Source organism: Dermacentor albipictus, chromosome 10, assembly GCF_038994185.2.
Source record: "Dermacentor albipictus isolate Rhodes 1998 colony chromosome 10, USDA_Dalb.pri_finalv2, whole genome shotgun sequence".
Taxonomy (NCBI): Eukaryota; Metazoa; Arthropoda; class Arachnida; order Ixodida; family Ixodidae; genus Dermacentor; species Dermacentor albipictus.
The window spans coordinates 69762829-69787935 of NC_091830.1; the positions used below are offsets into that span (position 1 = coordinate 69762829).

The window sequence follows — 25107 nt, forward strand, 5'->3', positions numbered from 1 at the left end:
TCCAGCGCGTGTTACTCCCGCGGTTGGTCGCCCTGGGGGGCAACGTTCCGTCGGTTTCGCTCGGCCTTTGTCTTTCAAGAGCCGCCGAGACCTGCTGGACGGCCCAGGTTTCGCTTTCGTGGTCGTAGCATTCCGCCGCAGCCGCGAGTCGCGGAGGAATCGCTGTACTTGTCGAAGCCTCATTGGGAAACTTGGTGCAATCCCATAGGATGTGCGTCAGGGTGGCCCTCTCCCGCTGGCACACACGGCACACATCACTCACATATAATTTAGGGTATAGATGAGTCATTAATACTGGGGTGGGTAAAGAACCAGTTTGTAATTGTCTGAACAGCACCGCCTCCGCTCGGCTCAGCCCCGGGTGCGGGGGTGGGAAAGTCCTTCGAGCCAGGCGGTGGAACTGGGTAAGTTCGTTGAACGTCGTCATGCGGTCCTTGGCACTACACCACGTTGGACGGTCGGTTGCAGCGGCGCGGTTGGTTAGCGCTCGCGCCACTGCGTGTGCCGTCTCGTTGTGGTTATCGTGCTTCTCGGATGCATCGTTGCCCGCGTGCGCCGGGAACCACTTGATTCTCACACACCGATTCTGTCGTTGCAGGTCAGCCGAGCACAGAACGCGCACAGCCTCACCACACACTTTGCCCTTTGCATAATTCCGCACTGCACTTCGGGAATCGCACAACACCGTCTGGCACCCGGGGTCGGCAATGGCCAGGGCAATGGCCACCTCCTCCGCCTGACACGCCTCGCGGACCCGTAAGCTCGCCGCTGCCCTCGTCGCGCCGGACGACGCCTCGATGACGGTGGCTACGAACGCCGCGCAGTCTCCCTGGTATTCTGCCGCATCCACGAACCTTGCGTGCTCGTCCTTGGCGTGAAAGTCGATGAGGGCCTTGGCCCTCGCCGCTCTTCTCTCCTTGTTGTACTCCGGGTTCATGTTTCTCGGGATGAGGTCCACCCTAATCCGGCGCCGGGTTCCGTCCGGGACAGAAACGTCGCTACTCGCCGCTTTCGCTCCGGGCGTGAAGCCCAAGTATTGAAGTATGCGCCTGCCGGCTTCGGTCATAGATAGCCGCTCCAGCTGGGCGGTCCGTTGCGCTTCCGCAATTTCGTCGAGGGTATTGTGTACCCCCAGGCTCAGGAGCTTGTTGGTGCTCGTACACTCGAATAGTCCGAGCGCCGCCTTGTAAGCTCGGCGTATCAGGGCGTCGATTTTATTCCTTTCACATTGCATCCAGTTGTGGAAGGCTGCAACGTAGGTGACGTGGCTGATTACGAAGGAGTGCACAAGCCGAATCAAGCTTTCCTCCTTCATCCCGGCCTTGCGGTTGGCGACCCGTCTGATGAGACGTATTGCGTTGGTAATCTTGGCTGTAAGGCGGGAAATAGTCTCGCCGTTGCCCCGTCGCTTGTCTATGATCATGCCGAGCACCCGGATTTTGTCGACCTCCGGGATCACGTGGCCGTTCCTCGTCACGATCTTGATGGCCTCGTAATCCCTCGCCTCGCTCTTCTTACGTCTGACGTATTTCGGTGGTAACACCAGCAGTTCTGACTTGCTCGGTGAGCAGATCAAACCGGAACCGTTCAGCTGGTCTTCAATCGCGTCGACGGCTTCTTGCAGCGTGCTCTCAATGTGACCATCGCTGCCTCCCGGAACCCACAGCGTGATGTCATCGGCGTAGATGGTGTGCCGGACGCCCTCGACGCGAGAGAGTCGCTTGGCCACCCCGATCATGACGAGGTTGAATAACAACGGCGAGATGACCGAGCCTTGGGGGGTCCCGACACTGCCGAGCCTCTTCTCTTGGAGCCGTAGATCGCCGGCGCAGAGCTCGGTAGTCCGCCCCGTCAGAAAGTCCTTGATATAATTGTATGATCTTGCGCCCATGTTGAGTCTGGACACCTGGGCTAGGATTGCAGAGTGCTTCACCTTGTCGAAGGCGCTCTGCAGGTCCAGCCCCAGAATGGCCACCCGAGAGATTTCGGAGGCTCGTGCCTAATAATAATAATAATATTTGGGGTTTTACGTGCCAAAACCACTTTCTGATTATGAGGCACGCCGCAGTGGAGGACTCCGGGGTTCTTTAACGTGCAGGCTCGTGCCTAGGCTTGCGTCCTGTACTCAAGTAGTGCTCACAAGAAATCGAATCACAGCAACATAATACAAAAGACAGCGGAGTAAAAAGGTACTCACTCAAACTGCACGTCTCCATTGTCGAAGCAATCTTACTGATTAACATTGCTGTTAATGATGAATTATGAATTAATAGCCCCATTTTTGAATGCTGAACGTTCAAACCTTCATGCAAAGCGTGTACACTTAGAAAGGCACAAGGCTTGCAATGAGCATACAAACAGCAGTGTACTCTTTACGGCCGTGCTGCACCATTTCTTTGTTCCTACCGTGAATGGCTTCGATCTGCTGGACCCGTCCCAACGTCCCCAGGGCGGACATGAGAGGGTCACCAGCAGGCGCCTGTGCACGGGCCGCCTTCCCTTTCTCCTCGTACGAGTGCACCGTGTCCTCTTCGTCCAACAGGAACAGGCAGTGCTGCTCGTTGTACATGGCCTACGAGGCAAACAAAACAATGAAACTGGGGTCAACAAGGTCAGCAAACCAAGCATCTGTTCCCAACAGGCTTTGTTCTCTGCTAGAACAGAAGTTTGCTAGTGGCAACAGGCAGCCTAAATCTGGATACAGTGGAACCCCGTTCATACATTTTTCACCGGACCGAGGAAAAAAAACGTAACAGCCAGGAAAACGCAACAGTGAGGAAAGCTCCGAAAATGAATGAAAAAAGTGCAGCTTCAACTATAGACAATTTATTTCCACAGAGTGCGCTTAGGACTTAAAAAGAGTCTAGAATGGTGGCTTGCCGTTTCTTTCGCTCGCTAGAAATCACCACACGTTTCTCAATAGCCTGGAAGGCCGCATTGCTGTCAGCGTCGCTGTGAGGTGCGACGTACCTGCGGAGGAGGTCCAGAGCCGCGACGGCTTCTCCAAAGCTAGGATTTGGCAACTCCCCGGCATCACGCGGCTCGTGCTCCTCGTCGTCACCGCGCCAGGCAACAGCAACGGACGAATGAATATCCGCGGGAAATTTTGCCCTCTTTGGCGTAATCATGCTAACGTGCTAACGTTTGTTTAGTATCGCTGCGGATAGCCAAGCCCGGCCAAGCCCGGTCAAAACTCGTCAAAAGCCAAAATGGCGGTTGGAGCGCGTTGCCTACTTTAGCCCAGGCGGGTTCGGGTTGCGACGCATCTATGCGGGAACGTTTTCACAGCTACTACGTAACAGCGGGGTTCCTTATACATTGGATCCTATGGAAGCTATGCCGGGACCGGATGAAAGCGACGTAGCAGCCGGGAAAACGCAGCAGTGAGGAACGTAACAGCGGGGTTCTACTGTATACTAGAATCCTTGCCATTTCGCTCGCACCTCCTTAATAGCAGCAGAAGGCCACCGTGGCTCAACGGCTATGGCTATGGTCTCATGGTCATGGACTATGGACTGTGGTGCTCACCAAGCACTGTATGCAGTGGCACAATCGTGACCTCCATCCGGATGGCCAGTAGGCGCACTCGTTGCGGGGCTCCTCCTTCACATCAACACCGCTGCTCCGCAGGCGCTCCAGGATGCACTGCGACACCGAAGAGAGCAGGCCGCTTCCTCCGGCCGGCTTCTCGACCTTGACCTCGTCACGAGAGCCACTGGATCCCTCGGTTGGCTGGTTGGGACGCTCTTCTTTGATTGCATCAGTGCCGTTCTCGTGAGATGTGGACATGCCATTTTCTGCGCTTCCTGCAATTTGGAGAACTTGTGAGGAATCACTCACAAGTCTTTCCCCGGATAAGGTCACACACAAAGGAAGAAGTGAGCCACAAGGCTTGGTCACTATTGATCACCATTTTCTACAGCCATATAAGCCACACTGATGCAGCTTAGTAGGTGTCGTAAACGGAAAACCAATAATTTTATTTTTGTAACAGATAGATAAAATCTTAATAGTAGATAAATTTGTTACCATTACCGACAGGTGGCCCTTCAGTTATGTCTAAACTGGGCCACATGAGTGCCACTGACACCGACTGAAACCCTAACTTTAATTTAGTCAAATTCTCAAGTCCACGCAACAGCGGTAACATCTCACTTTTGAAAATCTAGTTCTCCTCTACAAATATAGTCATCATGAGGAAAGCTGCCTTGCAGTGTGAACCAACTAGTGTACCATATGGTTGCTTTTAATCGGAATTTTAGATGCTACTAGATGGCAGCACTTGTGAATGTTAGTGACGTTGCACATAGTTTCTATTTGGACTGCTTGAACGCTTGCACTGGAGACATGGCTGCCTGGACAATGCATTTCCGCAAAGTTTTTTGAGAAACTTGGACTAGTTTTCAACATTCCCTGTGGTAAGGTTAGATAGCCACTCCCTCAGCCCTGCAGCTACAGGAGTATTGCATACTTGCAAACCTATCAACTTTACTAAATATCCAGCAGACACGCCAAAAGGGAGGGAGGGATAACACACATTTCCTTTCTGGGGATAGAGATACAGCACGTAAGCAGCAAACAGCAGCAAACTAGGAAATGCAAAGACTGAATTGATGTGTGAAGCCGGTGAACAACAACGAAAAAAAAAAAAAAAAAAACTGGAAATTTGTAAATACTGGCAATGCATGAGACCAGTGTCTCTTATAACATTTTTGTATGGAATGCACGACAGAGGGCATTAGCAAAGTGTTGCCATGTTTCTGTAGCCAGAAAGTGCTGTTACACAGCTGCAGTCGCATCTCATGCTAAGCGGGACAGATCTGGTGCTCGGAGTCTCCGCAAGTCCCACGCTGGTTGATGTGCCTCTACAGAAACCCACACAGACGGTAGCACCACTCTTGCTTTTAATTTTAGCAACACAGGGTAGAGATATGTGAATAATAATTTTTTGACCGAATTGAAGAGTTCCAGAAACTAACCAAATATAGTACAGTCAAGTGCATCTACAAAGAACACACCACTGCAACGACATGGCCCTGTATAACGAAGGAGTAATTCCGACCTGGTTCTATCGCAAGTGGTGATGTGCGCGACCTTCACAACGAAGTGACCTATACAATGATGACCTATAGAACAAAAGACCTCTCCTTATATTTGAACAAATACGGTACATCAAAGACAATTCCACAGCGAAAGTTGACTTGTGGCATTAGTGTGCAAAAAGTAAGCAAGCTTTTGTGTGCCCGACATGGCCTTAGAGATACAAACTGGTAAAGTCCCGATTTTTATTATTTCCAGAAACTGCCTGAGTCTGACAAGTGCAGGTAAACTTCAGGTGGGCATATTTTATATTTTGAATTATTGATATATAAGTCCCATATATCCGGGTTGAACTGTATACTATTATGACAAATCATATAGTGTATAACAAAGCTATTCAGCATTGTATGTCACTTTGTTATAATAGGGTTTTGCTGTAATTTGCAAATTATGCCAACACACACACACACACACACACACACACACACACACACACACACACACACACACACACACACACACACACACACACACACACACACACACACACACACACACACACACACACACACACACACACACACACACAGTGTGCTTACTGATTTACTCAACAGCAATGCCAGCAATTCCAAATGACACTTTCCTTTTTCGTGCAGCAGTGCGCCGGCAAAAAGGTATTTGCCCAAACTGGCACTAAGCTGTCCATCTGACCAGGGTTAGAGCTCCCCTTACTGCCATCTTTACTACAACCCATACTAGCTTCAATGGCCATGGTTCTAATCAAAAGAAGTATCTGTTCAACATTTATAAGAATGTCAATAAACATCAAAACTTTCAGTGTGCACAAAACCCTTCAGTGCACCTTCAAAGTAGCAGTCATGAACGCACCTTCTACTTTGACCCCGTTCTCCGGCGCAGTTTCCAAAGCCGATGAACTTCCTCCTGCCTGCTTCTTTTCCATGGCATCCTCGCACAAGCTCGCATCCCTCTTCAAGAGCGACAGTTCTGCAAACGGAAACCAGGCGGGCCTTCAACGATTGCAGTCCTGTTATTCGAGCAGTAGAAAAACTCACCGTGCGCTAAATACCACCGAAGGAAAGGGTGCTTGCTCATGCAGCCGTTGCACACAACCTCAGAGTAGCCGTGGTTCACCGACGTGTCGCCTCCGATGGAGTCGTCCGGGTTCGCTGGCACGTCACCTCCAATGTGCTGGTGGGAAACAAAGAAGGCGGCTCAAATGTTGTGCAAGAGCGCGTAACCTTAACCATGCATCGCATTTTCAAGTGCCACTGTTTTTTGCAAGTTTCCTCACCCCATAGAGTTTTGCAACAATATTTCTAAAGGCAAATTCGGCCCTAGTGTCCACACGCACTACCAGTACCGCACTCCAACATGGGAATGATGCATACTATACATGGATTTGTCTTAATCACTTCCCTTTTGGCTTCGAAAGCAACCTTCTGGGTTACAGTTTTAACCCAATGATATTGCTGCTTCAAATGTGCTCTCTGGCCACGATTAGCCTCATCTAAACTCTTAATTTCTAGTTTCCTGTTGTTTTCACATCACGAAGCAGGTACCTCAGAATAAATGTCACTGGCCAAAAGCCATCCGGATCTAGTGGCGCGCATTCTCAGAAGTGCGGAGACTCCCTTATGCAGTCAGTAATGGCACACCTGCCAACCTGTGAGCTTCAAAATTCGTAAAAAAATCCTGCACGCATGAAGGAGAGGTGGGGGAGAGGCACACAGGGCAAGTGCCTCCCCCTTCTCACCCCTCCCCCAAAATATCTGTGCTCGTATGCGGCCAGCCCAGCCTCGCCTACAGTACCACCTATTTTCTTTCCCAAAGATACACACACTGAAAGGCTGCTGATGCTGACACAGTCAACCATTTTAATGATTGCACCAGTCTCCGGGAAAGTGGAAAGGATGGAAGAAATTATTCAGATGGTCTATGAAAACAGTGGACACGTACCCGTCCGTGATACCAGTCCTCGCACACGACGCACTGTAGCATTTCATCTTCCACCTGAGGCAAAAAAAAGGAAGAAGCAGAAGCCGAAAGCACACATTACTTATGAGCGCCCAACAGTTTAAGAAAGAAAAAAAAAGACTATTAAATAAATAAATAAAAGGGTAGAGAGAGACAGAACATTTTTTCGACTATTTCTGATAACTTCCACAAACAGTGAGCAAAACATCGCTCTACTGGGCTATCGGAGGAGATGACCGGAACTCTCGGCGGACGAATTCCCTGTTTGTTCCCAGACGCCTCTATTTACGCCAGCATCTAGGGACGCAACAGACGCCATCACATCATGTGTGCTTTTGCTTTGGTTGCTTGAGAGCGATGACAGTTCTGAGTGTGACAGTTCAAGTTCGGATTCGTGAAGCAATGTATCTAACAGCGACGCTGAGGCCACTGCTCTCGAGCAAGCCTTCCAAATCATGTTTCACCTCCCTTCCAAGAGACCAACAGTTGTTGGCTATGTCGACGATGTCGTTCGCTGCTACTCCCTAAGAAGCTGTGTGCTGTTTGTAAGGATATACCAGTTTGAAGAGAGTGGACTGTAAGTATAGCATATCATCCTATGAGCAGGGTGTCTACCAAGTTGACGTTTCCAAATTCCCCGAGTTTTCAGGGTTTTCTCTGAGTGCCTTTGCTGACACCAGGCTGACAGGCTGACACCATGTTGTCCGATGCTGTCACTCTCTAGTTAGCATGTTAAAAAAAAGAAAACTTAATCCAATTTGAATAGTAAGGAGTAGTAAGGGAGGGCTTGCACAGTGCACAGTGAATAAAATATCTTCGCAAAAAAAAAAGCAATGCCCAATGCAAATCGAGTTAAACCGTTTCGAATACGAATAAAAAGAGGTGCATACAGAAGCAAATATTTTCAACTATGTGCTATTTCTATCAAGTGACAGCACGTTCATTGGTATGAGGCCCAAACTTTCTCACAAGTGAGACTTTCTCTCAGCAGTTGGTAAGTCAGCCTCCACTGTACTAACATACTCTCAGCCCGCACACAATGCCTCAGTGTTGCCTTTCACTGCTTTAAAGAGTTTATTTTGGTTTGCATGAGGGACACCTGCATCTCAGCATCAGCCAACACTTTCTTGAGCTGAGGTTCCTTCAAAGAAGTGGCAGCACACTTCCTTCCTCGTTCATCCCTCAATACGCCTGTCCTCTCTGTTCTCGCCCTACTTCCACCGCGTGTTTGCACCACGGACCACTTGAAGCATCCTTCTGGCCAGTTGTACAGTCGATGCCCGAATTTTCCGACTCCCTAGGCACCGCGAGAATGTAAGAAAAATAGGGCAATCAGAAAAAATGTATACATGCCTTTTACTGCCTGCAAGGGGCCCAACTTGATACAGGCACGTCCGAAAAAAGCTCTGAAGGCCTGCCAGTACACTTATAAGGCTTATCGGTGCTCGTATTGCAACAGAAAACGGGAGGTATACGCGTTTATAGTTAAGGAATACATACTGTGTCCTGTGACAATTGTCCCGTGCCACGCTTGTGACGCTTTGCCACAATACTTCGCGTATGCTTCACCGTGTAACATTTCTGTAATGAGGCAAAGCTGACTTTCGGGAACCGGCATTATGGTATGCTCCGTGCGTTTTGAAGCCTATCGTGAGGATTACAAAGGCAGAGTTGGTGCCATTGCTGAAAACTGCAAATTCTAAAAAAAAAAAAGAACCCATACCACCGTACAGCAAGAAGCTTAATAGCGAATGTCGACGCGGCTAAGCCTAGCGTTGCCGCGGTGTTGGCTACGGCTGCCAGTGGATCTGCATGCGAGAACGCCGGTTCAAGGCAGCAAGATAATGAAAATGGCGGCAGTGATGGCTTTGATTAATGCCATTTTGGACCTGCAGTCACGGCAAAAAGTCCGGAAAATCGGATGGCAAAAAGTTCTTGCATCCGAAATTTCAGACGTTTCTATACATTAAATCTACAGTGCCGCGAAGCCGTCCAAATTATAGGCCATGTCCCAAAAATCGGGCATCCGGAAAATCTGTCGACTGTACACTGGCAACTCCTCCAGCCGATGACATGGGGTCGAAGACAATTTGTTAGGGACCCTCTCTGATATTTGAAGCCAGCATTAGTGCAACTTTCGTTCCCTTTCAATAAAATTACACCTTATTTTCCCTGATAAAAGCACAAATTCCCTGAATTTTCTCTGAGAATTTCTAGACTATTCAAAATCCCTGAGAATTCCCGGTTGGTAGACACCCTGTATGAGCCTATGACACACATTACTTGCCATGAGGCGAGGGCAGTATACCATGTGCCAGAATCAAACATTGCACACCGTGATTGGCGTGACTGCTCACAAGTAACGGTATTAGAAGGCTTGCAGCTGGTGTCGGTTGCGTTAAACATCCATCTCGAGAAGGGTCAGGGAAATGATTGTGCCGATAAAGCCCACCAGGCTACAACTACTACAATCATGGTGCAATTCTACAGTGCCTGCAGCGTAATCGTGGCGAAAAGACAGCTGTGATGTCTGCCAAGGGGAAGGGAGTTCCATGTTCGATAGTGCCTTGAAGCTCTACAATCCTAGCACTCAACACCGAGTGCCAGGATCGTAAGCCTTTGTCGGCAATGCAAAGCTGGCCTCGACTTCTTTGGCAATAGGGTGTCCGTGAATGTTTAAATGCAGTAAACGATGCGACATGTATGCTGCACAACTACTTAGCAGCATGCCCGAGAGGAGAAAACTGGTAAAATGACCACACTTTGGATGATGAAACTGTGAGGTACGCACATCATCATCAGGATCTGGGTACGGCCTCTTGCACGTGCAGTAGACGCCGTGGAAGTTATGGTTGTACTTGTTCTCATCATTGCGGACAGCTTTTCTCTGCAAAGGAAAACACAACTCAGTAGCTGTAGCAGCCATGCGATCAGTGCGAGCGGCAGTCATTGTGTCAGACAACTGTGTTAACCTCCTACATATGAATCATTGTAGTGCATTCTGGAATAACCATCAGTCACCGTTACATTAGAAAGTGAGCGACGTCAAGTACTTGTTATAAAGATGAGACCACGGCACTAGCGACAACACCCTGTCACTGTACAATCGCTAATGATTAAGGTAAAGAAAAATATTTTTCTTGCCTTTTTTGTTGTGATAAGAGGACCTTTGTACCTGTTTTCAAAATTAGTCACTTTCATGTAATTAAACGGCACATATCTCTTCATTTTTCAAGCTTGTTCCTTTGTGTTCCCTTGGCTTGGCACTGCACGTAGTTCACAGTGCCTTTTAATCACAAAAAATTCCACATTACCCGCCGTGGTTGCTCAGTGGCTATGGTGTTGGGCTGCTGAGCACGAGGTCGCGGGATCGAATCCCGGCCATGGCGGCCGCATTTCGATGGGGGCGAAATGCGAAAACACCCGTGTGCTTAGATTTAGGTGCACGTTAAAGAACCCCAGGTGGTCAAAATTTCCGGAGTTCTCCACTACGGCGTGCCTCATAATCAGAAAGTGGTTTTGGCACGTAAACCCCCCCCCCCCCAAAAAAAAAAATTCCACATTCATGTGAACATGAACATTTTTAATGCAGCCACATATAACAAGAGCTTATGGGAAGCACAGTGGTGGAACAGCCATGTCACCTTCTGGCGCAGGTCCTGGTGCAGGCAAAAAGCCGATCTGGTACATCAGCAAGCACTATTGGCACAGGGTCCAATGCATTTATGCTTAACATATACCATGCAAATTTTATTATGGTTGATATGTTGTGCAGACGGGTTTGCTAAGGCTTACCCTGCAAGCTCAGTAAGAAAAGGACCCGACAGCTGGGTTCATCCATACCCAGCAGAGAAGGTGCCACAGACAGATTGTGAACAAACGCTTGTGTATTAACCCAGGATGCAACGCAGTGTGACAGTCACGGCTAGTGGGCAAAGGCTCACCGCAAGACCGATTGAGAAAGCGCACCTGCACTGACATGACATCATGCAATACACTCGTATCATACCACGAACCTTAGTGAATTTTTTAAACAGGGACTGCAAAAGTGTTGCGGCCAGGGAAAAAGAAAGAGGGTGAAAGATAGAAAAAAAGAAAAGCGTCAGTCGCAACACACGTGCACGAGACGCAAAGAGGGTTTTACGTTTGTGTCAGCGACGCTATTTCACCAAAATGATGCAGTGGCTCAAACTCGACACGAATGTTTTGAGTCAATGAACATGGTGGCACCCACTAAAGTGGTGGTTCTCGGCGTGGCCCCTGTACCATAGCCTACCTCATTCCCCAACACCATTCTTAATTACGCACCACGTGCGATTCTGATCGCAGCGGCTCATTAGCAAAGTGCTGCTATCACCCACAAGTTAGAATGTTACAGTCTGCTTCGTAAAACTCTGCGGTACCACACTGGTTCGATGAACACCGATATAAAGCGCCAGCAAGACGGTAAAGCCGCACTACATTATGCAGTAAAACCTCGTTAAACTGCACCTGCTTAAACAGTATTTTCGTTTAAAAGTAGTAAAGCCAAATCCCCGACTCAGCGGCCACTGAACATAATGTGTTTTGTATCTGCACAAACCGTACTAGCTTATTGCGTATCGGTTAACACGTAGTGTTTCCACTTTTCCACAGTTCACAACGATCATGCTGTGCAGAGAAAAGTGCTGCCTTGCCTTTTTTAGAATGCTATTATTGTTTGGAAGTTTAAAAATCCAATGAAAGATGCCACAAGAACACCTGAAGCCAAAAGCACGGAGACAAATCTTTAGACAAATCCTTGCGCTACCCACCATCCCCATGGCAGTTGAATGACCACAACGCCAGAGTTCCTTTCAATAAATTTTTGCACGAAGCTCTACAACAGCATTTTGACAAGTACGGGGTACAGAGACGTGCTCAGAGATCCTCAAGTTACAAGCAGCTATAAGTTGACACTTACCGGGCACAAGCGGCATGGGTTGTTTGCAGGGAAGGACGCATTCCCGCAGTCACATCGAAAGTTTCTGAAACCAGGCAGGACATCCATTAAGCAGTAGTCCTTACATAACTGGCCATAAAGTAGGCACAATCCTCACGAGAGTTGACGCTTTCCCTTTGCGTTGACAATGAGCCCTATCCCAGCATGAAATAACACACAGCATCGATGTCTGCCACACACTGGTGCGTGCACCTATAACAGCACTTAGCTGCATGAGACTTCGCCTCATTACTCGTCCCATGCGAATGTTACAAATTGACATGGTGCGTCAGGACGTGAAATGATGTGAACCACAAATGAGACAAAAGTGTCAACTGTGAAGTAAAGTGTGTCATTTCATGAACTGCATCAATTATGAGCCAACTATCACTGCAAACAGACCATGAATTGGAATATCCTTGCGTGGTTTGTAGATTAGCAAGGGCGAGGTAAACATTACAGCTAGAACGAGCATCTACTCGCCATATTTGCTTAGTAGCTCTGGTGTTGTGCTGCTAAGCCCAACACCAGAGCACAATTTAGGTGCACGTTAAAGAACCCACCGTGGCGTGCCTCATAATCAGATCGTGATTTTGGCACGTAAAACCCCACGTTTAAGAATGAGCGTCTCAGTTCGACAACCACACTGCAGAGGACTGCACAGCAAGTGGTTATGGCCGGCAGGGAAACCCACCTCTTGGTGTAGAGCTCATAGAGGTTGTGTCCCTCGTGGCATGCGTAGCTGCAAGCCAGACAGACGCCTGCTGGCTGTGAATCCGGTCCAGTACACGTGCCGCATGCGTACAGGGCCTGCCGCTTGATGTAGCCCTATAGAAACATGAAGCAATAACATTAATAAGCAAAGTTTCGTGGCGAAGGAAAATTTTGAGCGATAGAAAAAAAATGTCACAGCACTTTAGACTCGTACTATCAGCACTCAGTTTGCATTCGAAGTGCAATATCCTGCCAAGGGTACCTCATTGACCCCCCCATAACACTGCCTGAACGTGTTTGTGGCATAAACTGTAACCAACCTTGTGACAGTGGCAGCACAAGAAATTCATAGAAGGAAACTTGGTACTCAAAGTGCAATTATACTACTCTGAGACTGTGCAGAATGAGCCCTATAGCAAACAGTTTTACTTAGGCAGTGTCAGGATTGGGGGCTCAATCCCATCGTCCGTGGTCCTTTGCCAAGATTGGAGTACGGCATGAATTCGAAGGTAGCTGGCCCATGCCGTCGTCCAACTTATTTACGCTGAGATCGTAGATGAAGTGAAGAACTGTTTCTCATCGAGAACGAGGAAAAAGGGTTTATTTACAGAAATTAAATCAGTCTAGCATGACTGCTTGAGAAAAAGAGTATCAGTCCAACATGACTGCTCAAGAGAAGTGACTCAGTCTAACATGACTGCTCAAGAGAAGTGACTCAGTCTAACATGACTGCTCAAGAGAAGTGTCACCAGCATTCGCACAACAACAGTTTTTATACACTCGGTCCGCCGGCCATACGAGGCGGCGACTGTTCGTTTACTCATCACCAACTCGCCGCTGCTCTGCAGATCAGTTTACAGACACAAAGGCACACACATTCCGATGCCCAAACGACGGCGTTGGCGGGGTGCCGTTCCGGGAAGTATCGGTGCCGATCGAGGGTAGCTCGTTGTTTCGCGTCACGCCGAAGAGTGAGAAGCACCAAAATACGTCGTTCCCGCGGCAGCTTGTCCATGCGTGTCAAATCAGGTCCACGTTGGGGAACTCCGAAACCATTGTTCACACACCGAACTCGTCCCGTCACAATGTCGATGGGGCTGGAGGAAGGAAGCGGTTTTCAGCACAAAGGCCGCTTCTTCGAACGCCTCCTAGCTGCAGTGACGGAGAGGGTGCAGAATGCGCGTCTTGCCCCCCTTGTCGTAATTGGGTGGCAATCTTGCGTAGCAGCTCGCCATTCTTAACAGCGCCTCCATGGCCCGAAAAATCTCGACTGTCTAGCGCTGACAACCGCTAGGCAGGAAGAGAACGGCTGCTGGTCAGAGGGGGGATTGATGTCTTGGCTCGCAGCGACCACTTGTGCATTGATGTCACCGCCCCAAAACATCCAACAAGGACAGGCAACTGCAACACGAACCCCACAACACGGCTCTGCGCCGAGATGACGTGCATTGGCTCTCACTTTGGACTCGCTAGGCTTAAAAAAAACAACAACATAAGTGCAGAAACAAAAAAATGCTGCATTTCGCTATGCCAATTTCTGAAGCAAATTCCTGCTGACGCATTCAGCAATCATGGAAGGAATTCTGCTAAATGAGAGGGTATCGTCTTCGCTCAATAAAGTTAACACTAGTAACCCTAAAATTTAGGCGGGACCCTCGAACGCAGAACTCAAATTAGCCTGCTCAAACCATCCACATTGCTATGCAATTTTCCCTTCTTATATCTAACGGAGAAGTTGTACTCTTGGAGATGGAGCAAGCGGCCGTTTTTGTGTGACATTTGATTGAGCCACGTCAGAGGACAGTGGTCAGTCTCGAAGATGAACTTCGCTCCGTACAAGTAACACGACAACTTCTGGGCGGCCCAAACCAAACAAGCGCATTCCTTCTCTGAAGCGCTGTAGGCTTCCTCTCTTACATTTAGTTTACGGCTGGCGTAGAGGATAGGATGCTCCTCGTTATCGTCGCCGACCTGACTAAGTACCACGCCCATACCTCTGTCGCTTGCGTCGCATTGAACTATGAATTTCTTTGTGTAGTCTGGTGCGCGAAGCACAGGGCGAGAAACCAATAGCGTTTTCAAACTTTGGAAAGCGTTCTCTTTGTCCTTATCCCAGTGTACGTTACTCGGTGCTCCCTTTCGGAGGGCGTCTGTTAATGGACTTGCCAATTGCGAGTAATTCGGAATGTATCGTTGATAGTACCCCACAAGTCCCAAAAATGAACGAAGGTCCGTTTTCGTGCGCGGCTGAGAAAAATATCCAATCGCCGCTATTTTCAGCTCAGCCGGCCGTCTCATGTCCTGACCGACAACATGGCCCAGATAAGTAACCTGCGAACAACCAAACCTACACTTTTCCGCTTTCATCGTTAAGTCGACTTTAAACGTACGAAGCCTCGCATCCTTGTCGTAATAGACTTTGGCGTTCTTTTGAGCTATTGCCATGTTCTTTCCGACTAGTTCTCGGGTTGCGCTTAGCCGTTCCAGTAAATTTAGCACGTATTCAACAACTGTTGGACTCTCCCCTCTTTCCTCCCACATCTCTCTTAACATTTTCAGTGGAGACCGGAGTGTCCTCCCATACACTAGTTCTGCTGGTGAGAACCCTGTCGCTTCATGTGGAACCGTTCGCAAAGCAAACAAAGTTGCCGGCATACAGTTCTCCCAGTCCTCCTTGTGCTCGTAACAGAGCGCACGCAAAACTCGCTTAAGCACCGAATGCCACCTCTCTACACTGTTTGACTGAGGGTGATAGACAGAACTGTGTATTAACTTTACCCCGCACTTTTGCAAGAATGTGGAAGTCAGTGCGCTCGTGAATACTGACCCTTGATCTGCCTGAATTTCGGCTGGAAACCCAACTCGTGCAAACACTGTCAAAAGTGCGTCTACTACTTCGGTGGAGCTGAGCTCTTTCAAAGGGATTGCTTCTGGAAACTTGGTAGCCGGACACAGCATGGTAAACAAGTACCTGTAGCCTGATTTTGTTTTTGGAAGAGGCCCTACCGTGTCTATTACAAGTCGTCTGAAAGGCTCTGTTATTAAGGGCACTACCTTCAGTGGAGCTTTCCATGTCTCTCCTGGTTTACCAGAACGCTGGCAGGCGTCGCATGATCTTACAAAGTTTTCTACATCTTTGAAACAGCCAGGCCAGTAGTATTCCATAAGCAATCTTTCCTTTGATTTGTTTATGCCTAGGTGGCCGGACCACCCATTTCCATGACAAAGACTCAAAAGGTCCTCCCTATACTTAGTAGGTATGACTAACTGATCTAAAATCCTACCCTTTCGATCTCTGTAATGCCGATACAACAATCCTCCTCTCTCGTGTATCGTTACGTTGCGCCTAGCAATGCCTTCTTTAGCTGTGTCATGTAATTTAGCTAAGCTCGCATCATTCTTTTGCTCAGCTGCCAGCGACTCTCTATCCACGCGCAAGAGTTGATCAAAGTTCTTTGAAGCCGGTGATAATAACGACCCTGTCTCGCTTGTGAGCGCGTCTACTTGCTCTTCCTGCAGGCTAGAACTCTGACACTCTAGTACTACGCTCTCATTGAGCTGGTCAGCTGGCAGGCTCTCCTCAACTGTTCTTTTGTCCCTCGGGCCTAGCTCGGATTCGGGTATTGAAGTTATCCCCTTTTCTGCTTCCGCTGGAGGAGCTTGAGCATTTTCAGCCAAAAGCGCCGCGATCTTACGAGCTTGGCCTCGGGTCAATGCCTGTACTATGCCCTCTCCCAGTTTGAGCCCTCTGTCACGCAGTAACTGATTCGAACGATTCGAAAAGATGTAGGGATACTGCAGTGACAAAAATTTGGAAACTGCAGCCTCAGTCTCTAGCTCCCCGAATGGTCCACTGATTTTGACTTTGGACATGGGCAGACACACGCTGTGTTCTTCTACAACCTGTTTTATCCATGCTACTTCTCCGGTGAAGTCATCTACCATCACGTAAGACGGATGGACAATGTCCAGCGTAGCGGCACTGTCTCTTAGCACTCGGCATGATTTTCCATTAACTTGCAGGTCGTGGAGATATGGACTTAAAAGTTCCATATTCTCATCTTTTTCCTCCACGTAGGAAAAAACTACGCTAGACTTCTCGCAGTTTACAGCTATATGTCCCAGTTTGTGGCATTTGTAACAGCGAATTGGTCTAGCAGATTCGAATTTTCTTTTCTGTTCTTTTTGTGCGGTTTCTCCGTTAAGTTTCTCCTCGCTCTTTTCTGCGGGCTTTTACGCCATGTCTACAGGCTCTGATCGTCTAGTTTGCGCACCCTTTTTGAACGGAAATGGTTTCCGCGGTCCATTTCGACCGTCCCAGCTTCCCTCCTCGGCGTTCAACTTTCTACGGGTTGCGTACTCTTCGGCTAATTCAGCCGCCCTTTCCACAGTGTTTACATTACCTCTGCCTTGCACCCACAGTTTCACAGCTTGGGGGATGGTTTTGTAAAACTGCTCTAGACACATGCATTCAATGATCATGTCTCTGCTGTCGTACGCTTCCGCGCTTTTAAGCCACTCGACTAGGTTGGCCTTTAAGCTATATGCAAACTCCAGATAGCCCTCGCTATCTTTCTTGCCTGTGCTCCTAAACCTTTGCCGAAAAGCTTCGGCTGAAAGGCGGTATTTCTTCAGGAGACTAGCCTTAACTTTTGCATAATCATATGCATCCTGCACACTCAGTCTGGCAATTACTTCCGCCGCCTCACACGGCAACATAGACAGCAACCGCTGTGGCCATGTACTCGGGCCGAAGTTCATCTTTTCGCAAGTCCTTTCAAAATTGCTTAGGAACAAGCCTATGTCGGTCCCGACCTCAAATGGCTTTAATAGCCTGTCCATGCGGTATGATTCTGCCTCACTTGATCGTCCCAGAGCGCCTTCACTTCCTTGAGACAACTCCAAACGTTTGCTTTCAAGTTCAAGTTGCATTTTTCTTAACTCGCCATCTTTATTGCGTTCCTCCCTTTCTTTTCTCTCTCGTTCTTCTCTCTTTTTCAGAAGTTCAAAGCCCAGTTCAACTTCTTCCTCACTGGCCTGTTCGGAAATGATATGCAATAATTCTGATTTTAGCATTTCCTTGCGTACATCTAGGCCCAGTTCCTCACCAACAATCAACAACTCGTCTCTCAGCAGTGTCCTTAACTCCATGACTGCTGCTTTACTGCCTTGATTCTGCTCTCTAAATCTAGCTAGGAAAACACAACCTAGCTAACACTCAACAATCTAGCTTCCCTACTGTTCTAAACAGAACAACCACAAAATGAAGCCTAGAGAGTCAAAGCAAAAACCAAGCACTCACCGCAGATACAGCACCATGTCGCAAAGTCCATTTCACCGCTGTCAGCCAGTTGTCAGGATTGGGGGCTCAATCCCATCGTCTGTGGTCCTTTGCCAAGATTGGAGTACGGCATGAATTCGAAGGTAGCTGGCCCATGCCGTCGTCCAACTTATTTACGCTGAGATCGTTGATGAAGTTAAGAACTGTTTCTCATCGAGAACGAGGAAAAAGGGTTTATTTACAGAAATTAAATCAGTCTAACATGACTGCTTGAGAAAAAGTGTATCAGTCCAACATGACTGCTCAAGAGAAGTGACTCAGTCTAACATGACTGCTCAAGAGAAGTGACTCAGTCTAACATGACTGCTCAAGAGAATTGTCACCAGCATTCGCACAACAACAGTTTTTATACACTCGGTCCGCCGGCCATACGAGGCGGCGACTGTTCGTTTACTCATCACCAACTCGCCGCTGCTCTGCAGATCAGTTTACAGACACAAAGGCACACACATTCCGATGCCCAAACGACGGCGTTGGCGGGGTGCCGTTCCGGGAAGTATCGGTGCCGATCGAGGGTAGCTCGTTGTTTCGCGTCACGCCGAAGAGTGAGAAGCACCAAAATACGTCGTTCCCGCGGCAGCTTGTCCATGCGTGTCAAATCAGGTCCACGTTGGGGAACTCCGAAACCATTGTTCACACACCGAACTCGTCCCGTCACAATGCCGATGGGGCTGGAGGAAGGAAGCGGTTTTCAGCACAAAGGCCGCTTCTTTGAACGCCTCCTAGCTGCAGTGACGGAGAGGGTGCGGAATGCGCGTCTTGCCCCCCTTGTCGTAATCGGGTGGCAATCTTGCTTAGCAGCTCGCCATTCTTAACAGCAGGGAACACACAGTATAAATTGACATCTAATACAACTGCAACATATCAGAAAGATTACTGCTCCAGCTGCTAGAATCTGTTTGAAACCTGTAGGGGGCAGTTGTAGGCTTGACTTATCGTACATCACATAGCACACAGAATTGTACATGCCTACTGCTTTAGAGTTTACAGTGTCTGTTCCACTAACTAAAGCAACCACCACTGTCTCCTAGCACCATTTGGTACGGAAGAGCGCTAGGGACTGCTGAGTCCATTGTTCCATGCACATCGCCAAAATGAAGTTAGGGCCGTGACTAGGGCGCCTGGATGTTTTAACGCGATATCTTTAGAGCGCACAGTCAACGAAAACCCGTCGGTGTCAATATTAGAAATCGTTGCTTTTTCTACTCATTTATCGTTGCTTTTTCTACTCATTTATTTCACAAAAAACCTCAGCAAATAAGGTTTTCATTAATAGAGTTTCGTTAATTCAGGTTGATGACAACATCAAATCCTATAGGTATCTGCCAGGGAATGGAAATTTCTTTGTTAGATCAAGAATTTCATAAAATCGTGTTTCGTTAAATCGAGTTTTAACTGTAGGAGGCTTACGCGAGATGACTTGCATGTGAAAACTGTGCAAAAATAGTGCTGAGACAGTTACATGCATTTCTCAAAAATGTCAATCACATCTCTGTATTCATTTCAACACCCCAAGTCATTACAGAGGGGAGTGAGGAAAAGAAATGCACATAACGAGTTAGTACATACAACAATCCTCAACTGTAGACAAACATGGAAGTACTGAAAATGGTGACAATGAGTGGGGGGGTCAAGCCCTTCCACGCATTGGCTATCTTCAAGATGAAGGAATAAACATTAAAAAAAATTAATATGAGAAAAAGGGACGTCAACCTTCTGGCAGCGGTCAGTCTGGACTGACACTTAACTCGAATCACTAAGGGTCACATTTTTTTAGTGCGAATTATGAAAAATCTTGTGGAATGACAAGAGATTTTCCAGTGCAAGGAGATGTTACCAAGCTGCAAGGCGAGTTTCATTTGAGGGGTGGGAATACTTGTACAGAATGAAATGTGCACTACAGTTTTAGACTACAGTTTAATTACAGCAACTCTACTTCATTAACAAGGAATCCTCAACTATGATTGATCCTACAATGCACAGTAGCTAAACATGTTCAGTCTCCACAAAGCTCTGTGATTTACAGCAGCTATGCGGATGTAAATGCATAAGCATACAACGCAAAAAGCATAAGGACAAGATGTTTGGAAAGTTAACAATGCATTAGGCATATAAGAACGAAGGTGGCGTTGAATAAAAATTGGTGCATAACTGCGGGATGGTGTGATGACGTGCTTATATAGACAGCAAGGAATGGGAATTAAAACATGTTCAGTGACATTAAAGTTGCTTACGAACTCAAATTCTATTCTAGAATGTGGTGGCTGATGCCACCACCCCGTTTCGAAGGGGAATTCGCTTGTAATCATCACCCAGCTGCTGCACCATTCTAGAAAAGCGTCGTCTGTACAAGTAGGCTTGCAGTGGAAGGAGGCATCTTGGTGAGCACGCACGGCATGCAAGCAGGCGATGCGCCGCCGACCAAGATAAAGCAAAACTTCGCGGCAACAAAAGGATGAAGATACAATTTGGCGTCAGCCGCGCGAGCGTCCTCATAAAGCGAATACAAGTCCAGTGTTTTCCCGAGATACAAACGCCGACACTGACGTAGGTATCGCATTCGCGAACTCTTTTGGGCGGCAAGAAGGTTATACCGCTGGTTTCGATTCGCGCTCCATAACAACAAAAGTTATGAAACGCGAACCGAATAGCAGCAGTTGCCCACAGCCACAGTACGACGACGACACGAGATCCGAGCAGACGTAACTACACGCCCATCCCCCCTGAACGATCAGAACCATGCACGCGCGCGCGTGCGCGAAATATATTTGGCGCGCTTTCTTCTATGCCCGAAACTACCCGAGGCCACAGACCAACAAGTCGCTACCGTCAACATTTCCGCGCCTATGTTAAGGTACGTGCAAGGCGCGGACGCAGGATATAGTACAATAGGAGCAGGAAAAATTAAAGGAAAAGCGAAGGCAACTCAGACTGCTAACGCAGTTTTGCAGCTAATCTAGCCACCAAGGCCGACGGAAAAACTCCACACGACATTCAGCGCTCCGTCACGGCTGTGGTAGTGGACGCGACAATCTACGACGAGCATTGTGTTATGTCCGCGCATAACTGGTCGTTGACTAGCACTAGTCACACGTAGCAAGGCAGCTAGCAATTTGGTATCACACAGTGGCGACATTTGTTGACATTTGTTGCAGCGCAACAGTCGGCCATTCTGCCAGCTGAGCCGCCTCCATCGTGCCACACCATGACAACTACCAAATCACCAAGACATCCAACACAAACGAACGTCTGGAATGATTGTGCAGCGGCGGTCGTACATGCGCCAGCAGCTTGGCACATCCAGAAACTCGATAAAATATCAAGTTTCTCTCGAACCTTGGGTTTCAAGAGCCGAGGCCATACGCACAGGGGGCAACCTAGGCCTACAACACGGTGCCTTTACCCAATGGTTTACCTGATCGTAGGTGCAGTTTTTGTCGTCGCTGCCACCCAAAACGGCGTCAGCATCATCCTCGAGCTCCTGCGCTTCGTCGAGCACGTCCTGCAGTGTGACACTGTTCTCATCCTGCAGGTCAATCGACGTTGAAGGCGCACTTTCCGAAATTTTTCCGTCGTCCGCCATAACTCCCGCCACAGACGCTCCCGCCATTAAACGAATGGAGGGATGTGCTCACACGACAGAGCTCTGGAGCTATGGAGGACACGCATATCGCGAGTTCGACTGACCCCCAGCGCCCCCACTAGACAATTTCTAGACAATTTCGTCGGTTGTGGTTGCGAGCATAGAGTTTCCTACAAAATTTTGTGGGAAACTCTATGGTTGCGAGGTTGCGGTAACGCGACTGGTATAATTCGGATACAAGCTTTAGCTCGGGTGTTCCTATCTAAATACATGTATAAGGAAAATTAGTTTTTCTCGGCAACTACTCCATCAAATTTGGCGAGGTTTATGCATTTAAAAGAAACACCTAAAATCTAGTGATTGCTAGTTTCAAATTTTTGATTTAGGTTGTCAATTTTTTTATTAAAAAGTGAAAAAAATCGAAAATTTCCAGAACACCAAACTATGCAGTTTACAACTCTTAATTCAGCAATGAAAAATGATGTCACAATTATGTTAATTGCATTACTAGTGCATCTAAAGCAGACAAAATTGACATGTTACACATGAACCTCGAACAATTTAGTAGTATGGAAATACAGCAGAACCACAACGCATGTGTACACAACGAAACACATTCACATAAGGTATAAAATTTCATATGTAATATCAAATTTGACTGCTTTCAATGATCTAGTAGATGCCGTTTACATAATCACAATATCTGTTTTTGATGCAGAGGTATTAGTTTGTAAACTTCGTGCTTCTATTTTTCTCAAACTTTCGAATTTTAGAAAATCTGTTTAACGAAATTTAGGCTCTAAATCGGAATTCTGCTTCCAACAGTCACCAGAATTGAACTGTATCTCTCAAATGCAAGAAATTTCATTAAAATCGGTCCAGGGGATATATGAGAATAACGTTTTTGCGTTTTACGTGTATTTGAATAAGACGCATCAGAGTTGGGCCCGAGCTAAAGCTTCCTCTTTAGCTCGGTTGCTTATTAAAGGGAAGCTGAAACGGTTTTCAATTTCCGTGAATTGCTGGGATTGGGAAGAACAGACCTAATAATTTACGGTTCCGAAATTTTTTCTTCGTTTTGTTAATATGAGGGGCGGAAATCGCTTTCTAAATCACCCCCGCGGACACGCCCCCATCGCTTCCCGGAGCGCCGGGTGAGGTGGTTGCCAGAGGAGAGAACCGGCGAGAGTGACGTCACTGGCGGGGACCGAGCTGCCAGACCGGCGTGCTGGCATGCCTCTTTCCGTCCTGCGCTTTACTAAACGACGCTACGAGAGATTTGCCGCCGCCGCAGCTCACGTTTGTTTTGCGATTTTCGTAAACTGTTCTTTTCTTCTGTGCTGCGTGAGTGCTTATAGCCAAGGGCGCCCAACATGCCTTCGTTCTGTGCATCATTCGGCTGCGCGAACACACGCGGGCGAGACGATGTGGTGTTTCACAGGTTCCCGAAGGACAAGAAGCTTGCAGCGCAGTGCGGTGAGGAAAGATAAGTTCGCGCCGACGAAATCAACTGTGCTGTGCTCGGACCATTTCCGCGATAGCCGAATAGCCTTACGACAAATGCGGAAACGCGTTGTTGCTAGCGTTGCTATACTCCGTTTCATACATCAGGTGCAACGCTGTGGAGGCTTGAGATACTTCTTGCAGTGGCTGCGTTCGCACTTAGAAAAAGTTCGGTGTTTCTTGACCCGATTTTTGAGAAAACTTTTCATATATAAGCTCAGTTCTGAATGAAAAAAAAAGAATTTACCCATAGGAACAATCCGTCTACTTATACGGCTGCTAACACGTTCTTTTAAATCAATTTTCTTTTCGCCATTCTTTAATTGCAGCCCGTCGCGGCAGCTTCACGTGCATGCTCGCGCGAGCAAACGCCGCTGGCACGCTGCGAACCATAGACGGAAACACGCGCAGTAATAAATTTTGGTAACCGGACTTCGTGCGTAGCTGCACAGCATTGCACCTGAGGTATAAAATGGGGTATAGGCTTACCTAGTGACATTCGACGTACGGTTGCAGTTATCATGTTTACCACACGGCGGTGCTAAAACTGCCTAATATCTTTATGTCAACACTAGCATGGAGCGCGCATACCGATTCTTGATCGAGCCACAATCGCAAAGTCGCCGAACCATATTGTGAATATTGCACATATAATCCCCCTGACCATCTCGATCTGGATGTGTATGATAAGCAACTTCCATGACTGCACCTCGCAGCACTGCATGTGCGCGCTTTAAAACGCGGCACTTATGTTCGCGATCGTGTATCAACGCTCAGAAAACCACGGGACTTTAGACAAGCAGCGGCAAGGTGCTTGACATCGCGGAATTGTATCCGTGTTGTCAGGATTGGGGCTCAATCCCATCGTCCGTGGTCCTTTGCCAAGAATGGAGTACGGCATGAATTCGAAGGTAGCTGGCCCATGCCGTCGTCCAACTTATTTACGCTGAGATCGTTGATGAAGTGAAGAACTGTTTCTCATCGAGAACGAGGAAAAGGGGTTTATTTACAGAAATTAACTCAGTCTAACATGACTGCTTGAGAAAAAGAGTATCAGTCCAACATGATTGCATGAGAGAAGTGACTCAGTCTAACATGACTGCTCAAGAGAAGTGTGTCCTCAGCATTCGCGCAACCACAGTTTTTATACACTCGATCCGCCGGTCCTACGACGCGGCGACTGTTCGTTTACACATCACCAACTCGCAGCTGCTCTGAAGATCAGTTTACGTACACAAAGGCAACCGCGCTCTGTACACAGAGGCAACCGCGCGGGGTGCCGTTCCGGGAACTACCGGAGCCGATCGAGGGTCGCTCGTTGTTCTGCGCCACTCCGAAGCGTGAGACGCACCAAAATACGTCGTCCCCACGGCAGCTTGACCATGCGTGTCAAATCAGCTCCGCGTTGGGGAACTCCGGAATCATTGTTCACACACGCCGAACTAGTCCCGTCACAATGTCGATGGGGCGGGTGGAAGGCGGCGGATTCCAGCGCAAAGGCCGCTTCTTTGAACGCCTCCCAGCTGCAGCGACGGAGAGGGAGAGGTGCGCGTCGTGTCGCCCTGTCGTATCTGTGTGGCAATCTTGTTGCGCAACTCGCCATTCTTGACAGCGCCTCCATGGCCCGAAAAGTCTCGACTGTCTAGCGCTGACAACCGCTAGGCAGGAAGAGAACGGCTGCTGGTCAGGGGGGGGGGATTGATGTCTTGGCTCGCAGCGACCACTTGTGCATTGATGTCACCGCCCCAAAACATCCAACAAGGACAGGCAACTGCAAAATGAACCCCACAACACGGCTCTGCGCCGAGATGACGCGCATTGGCTCTCACTTTAGACTCGCTAGGCTTCAAAAAAAAAAAAAAAACCAACATAAGTGCAGAAACAAAAAAAATGCTACATTTTACTATGCCAATTTCTGAAGCAAATTCCTGCTGACAAATTCAACAATTAATGGAGGGAATTCTGCTGAAT

General features: G+C 48.0%; 1 protein-coding gene across 1 annotated transcript in view; it reads right to left on the bottom strand.

Moving 5' to 3' along the window:
• The window catches only part of LOC135899439 (putative E3 ubiquitin-protein ligase UBR7), a 31691-nt gene extending 9981 nt beyond the window's left edge, over window positions 1-21710 (bottom strand). The window contains exons 1-9 of the mRNA XM_065428689.2: window positions 21466-21710; window positions 12690-12823; window positions 11978-12041; window positions 9827-9922; window positions 7018-7071; window positions 6114-6249; window positions 5929-6045; window positions 3529-3806; window positions 2407-2572 (exon numbers count right to left, since the gene is read on the bottom strand). Coding sequence (XP_065284761.1) covers window positions 2407-2572; window positions 3529-3806; window positions 5929-6045; window positions 6114-6249; window positions 7018-7071; window positions 9827-9922; window positions 11978-12041; window positions 12690-12823; window positions 21466-21660 — 1240 coding nt within the window. The 5' untranslated portion in view covers window positions 21661-21710. The remainder of the gene's footprint in view (window positions 1-2406; window positions 2573-3528; window positions 3807-5928; window positions 6046-6113; window positions 6250-7017; window positions 7072-9826; window positions 9923-11977; window positions 12042-12689; window positions 12824-21465) is intronic.
• Between the last annotated feature and the right edge of the window lie 3397 nt (window positions 21711-25107).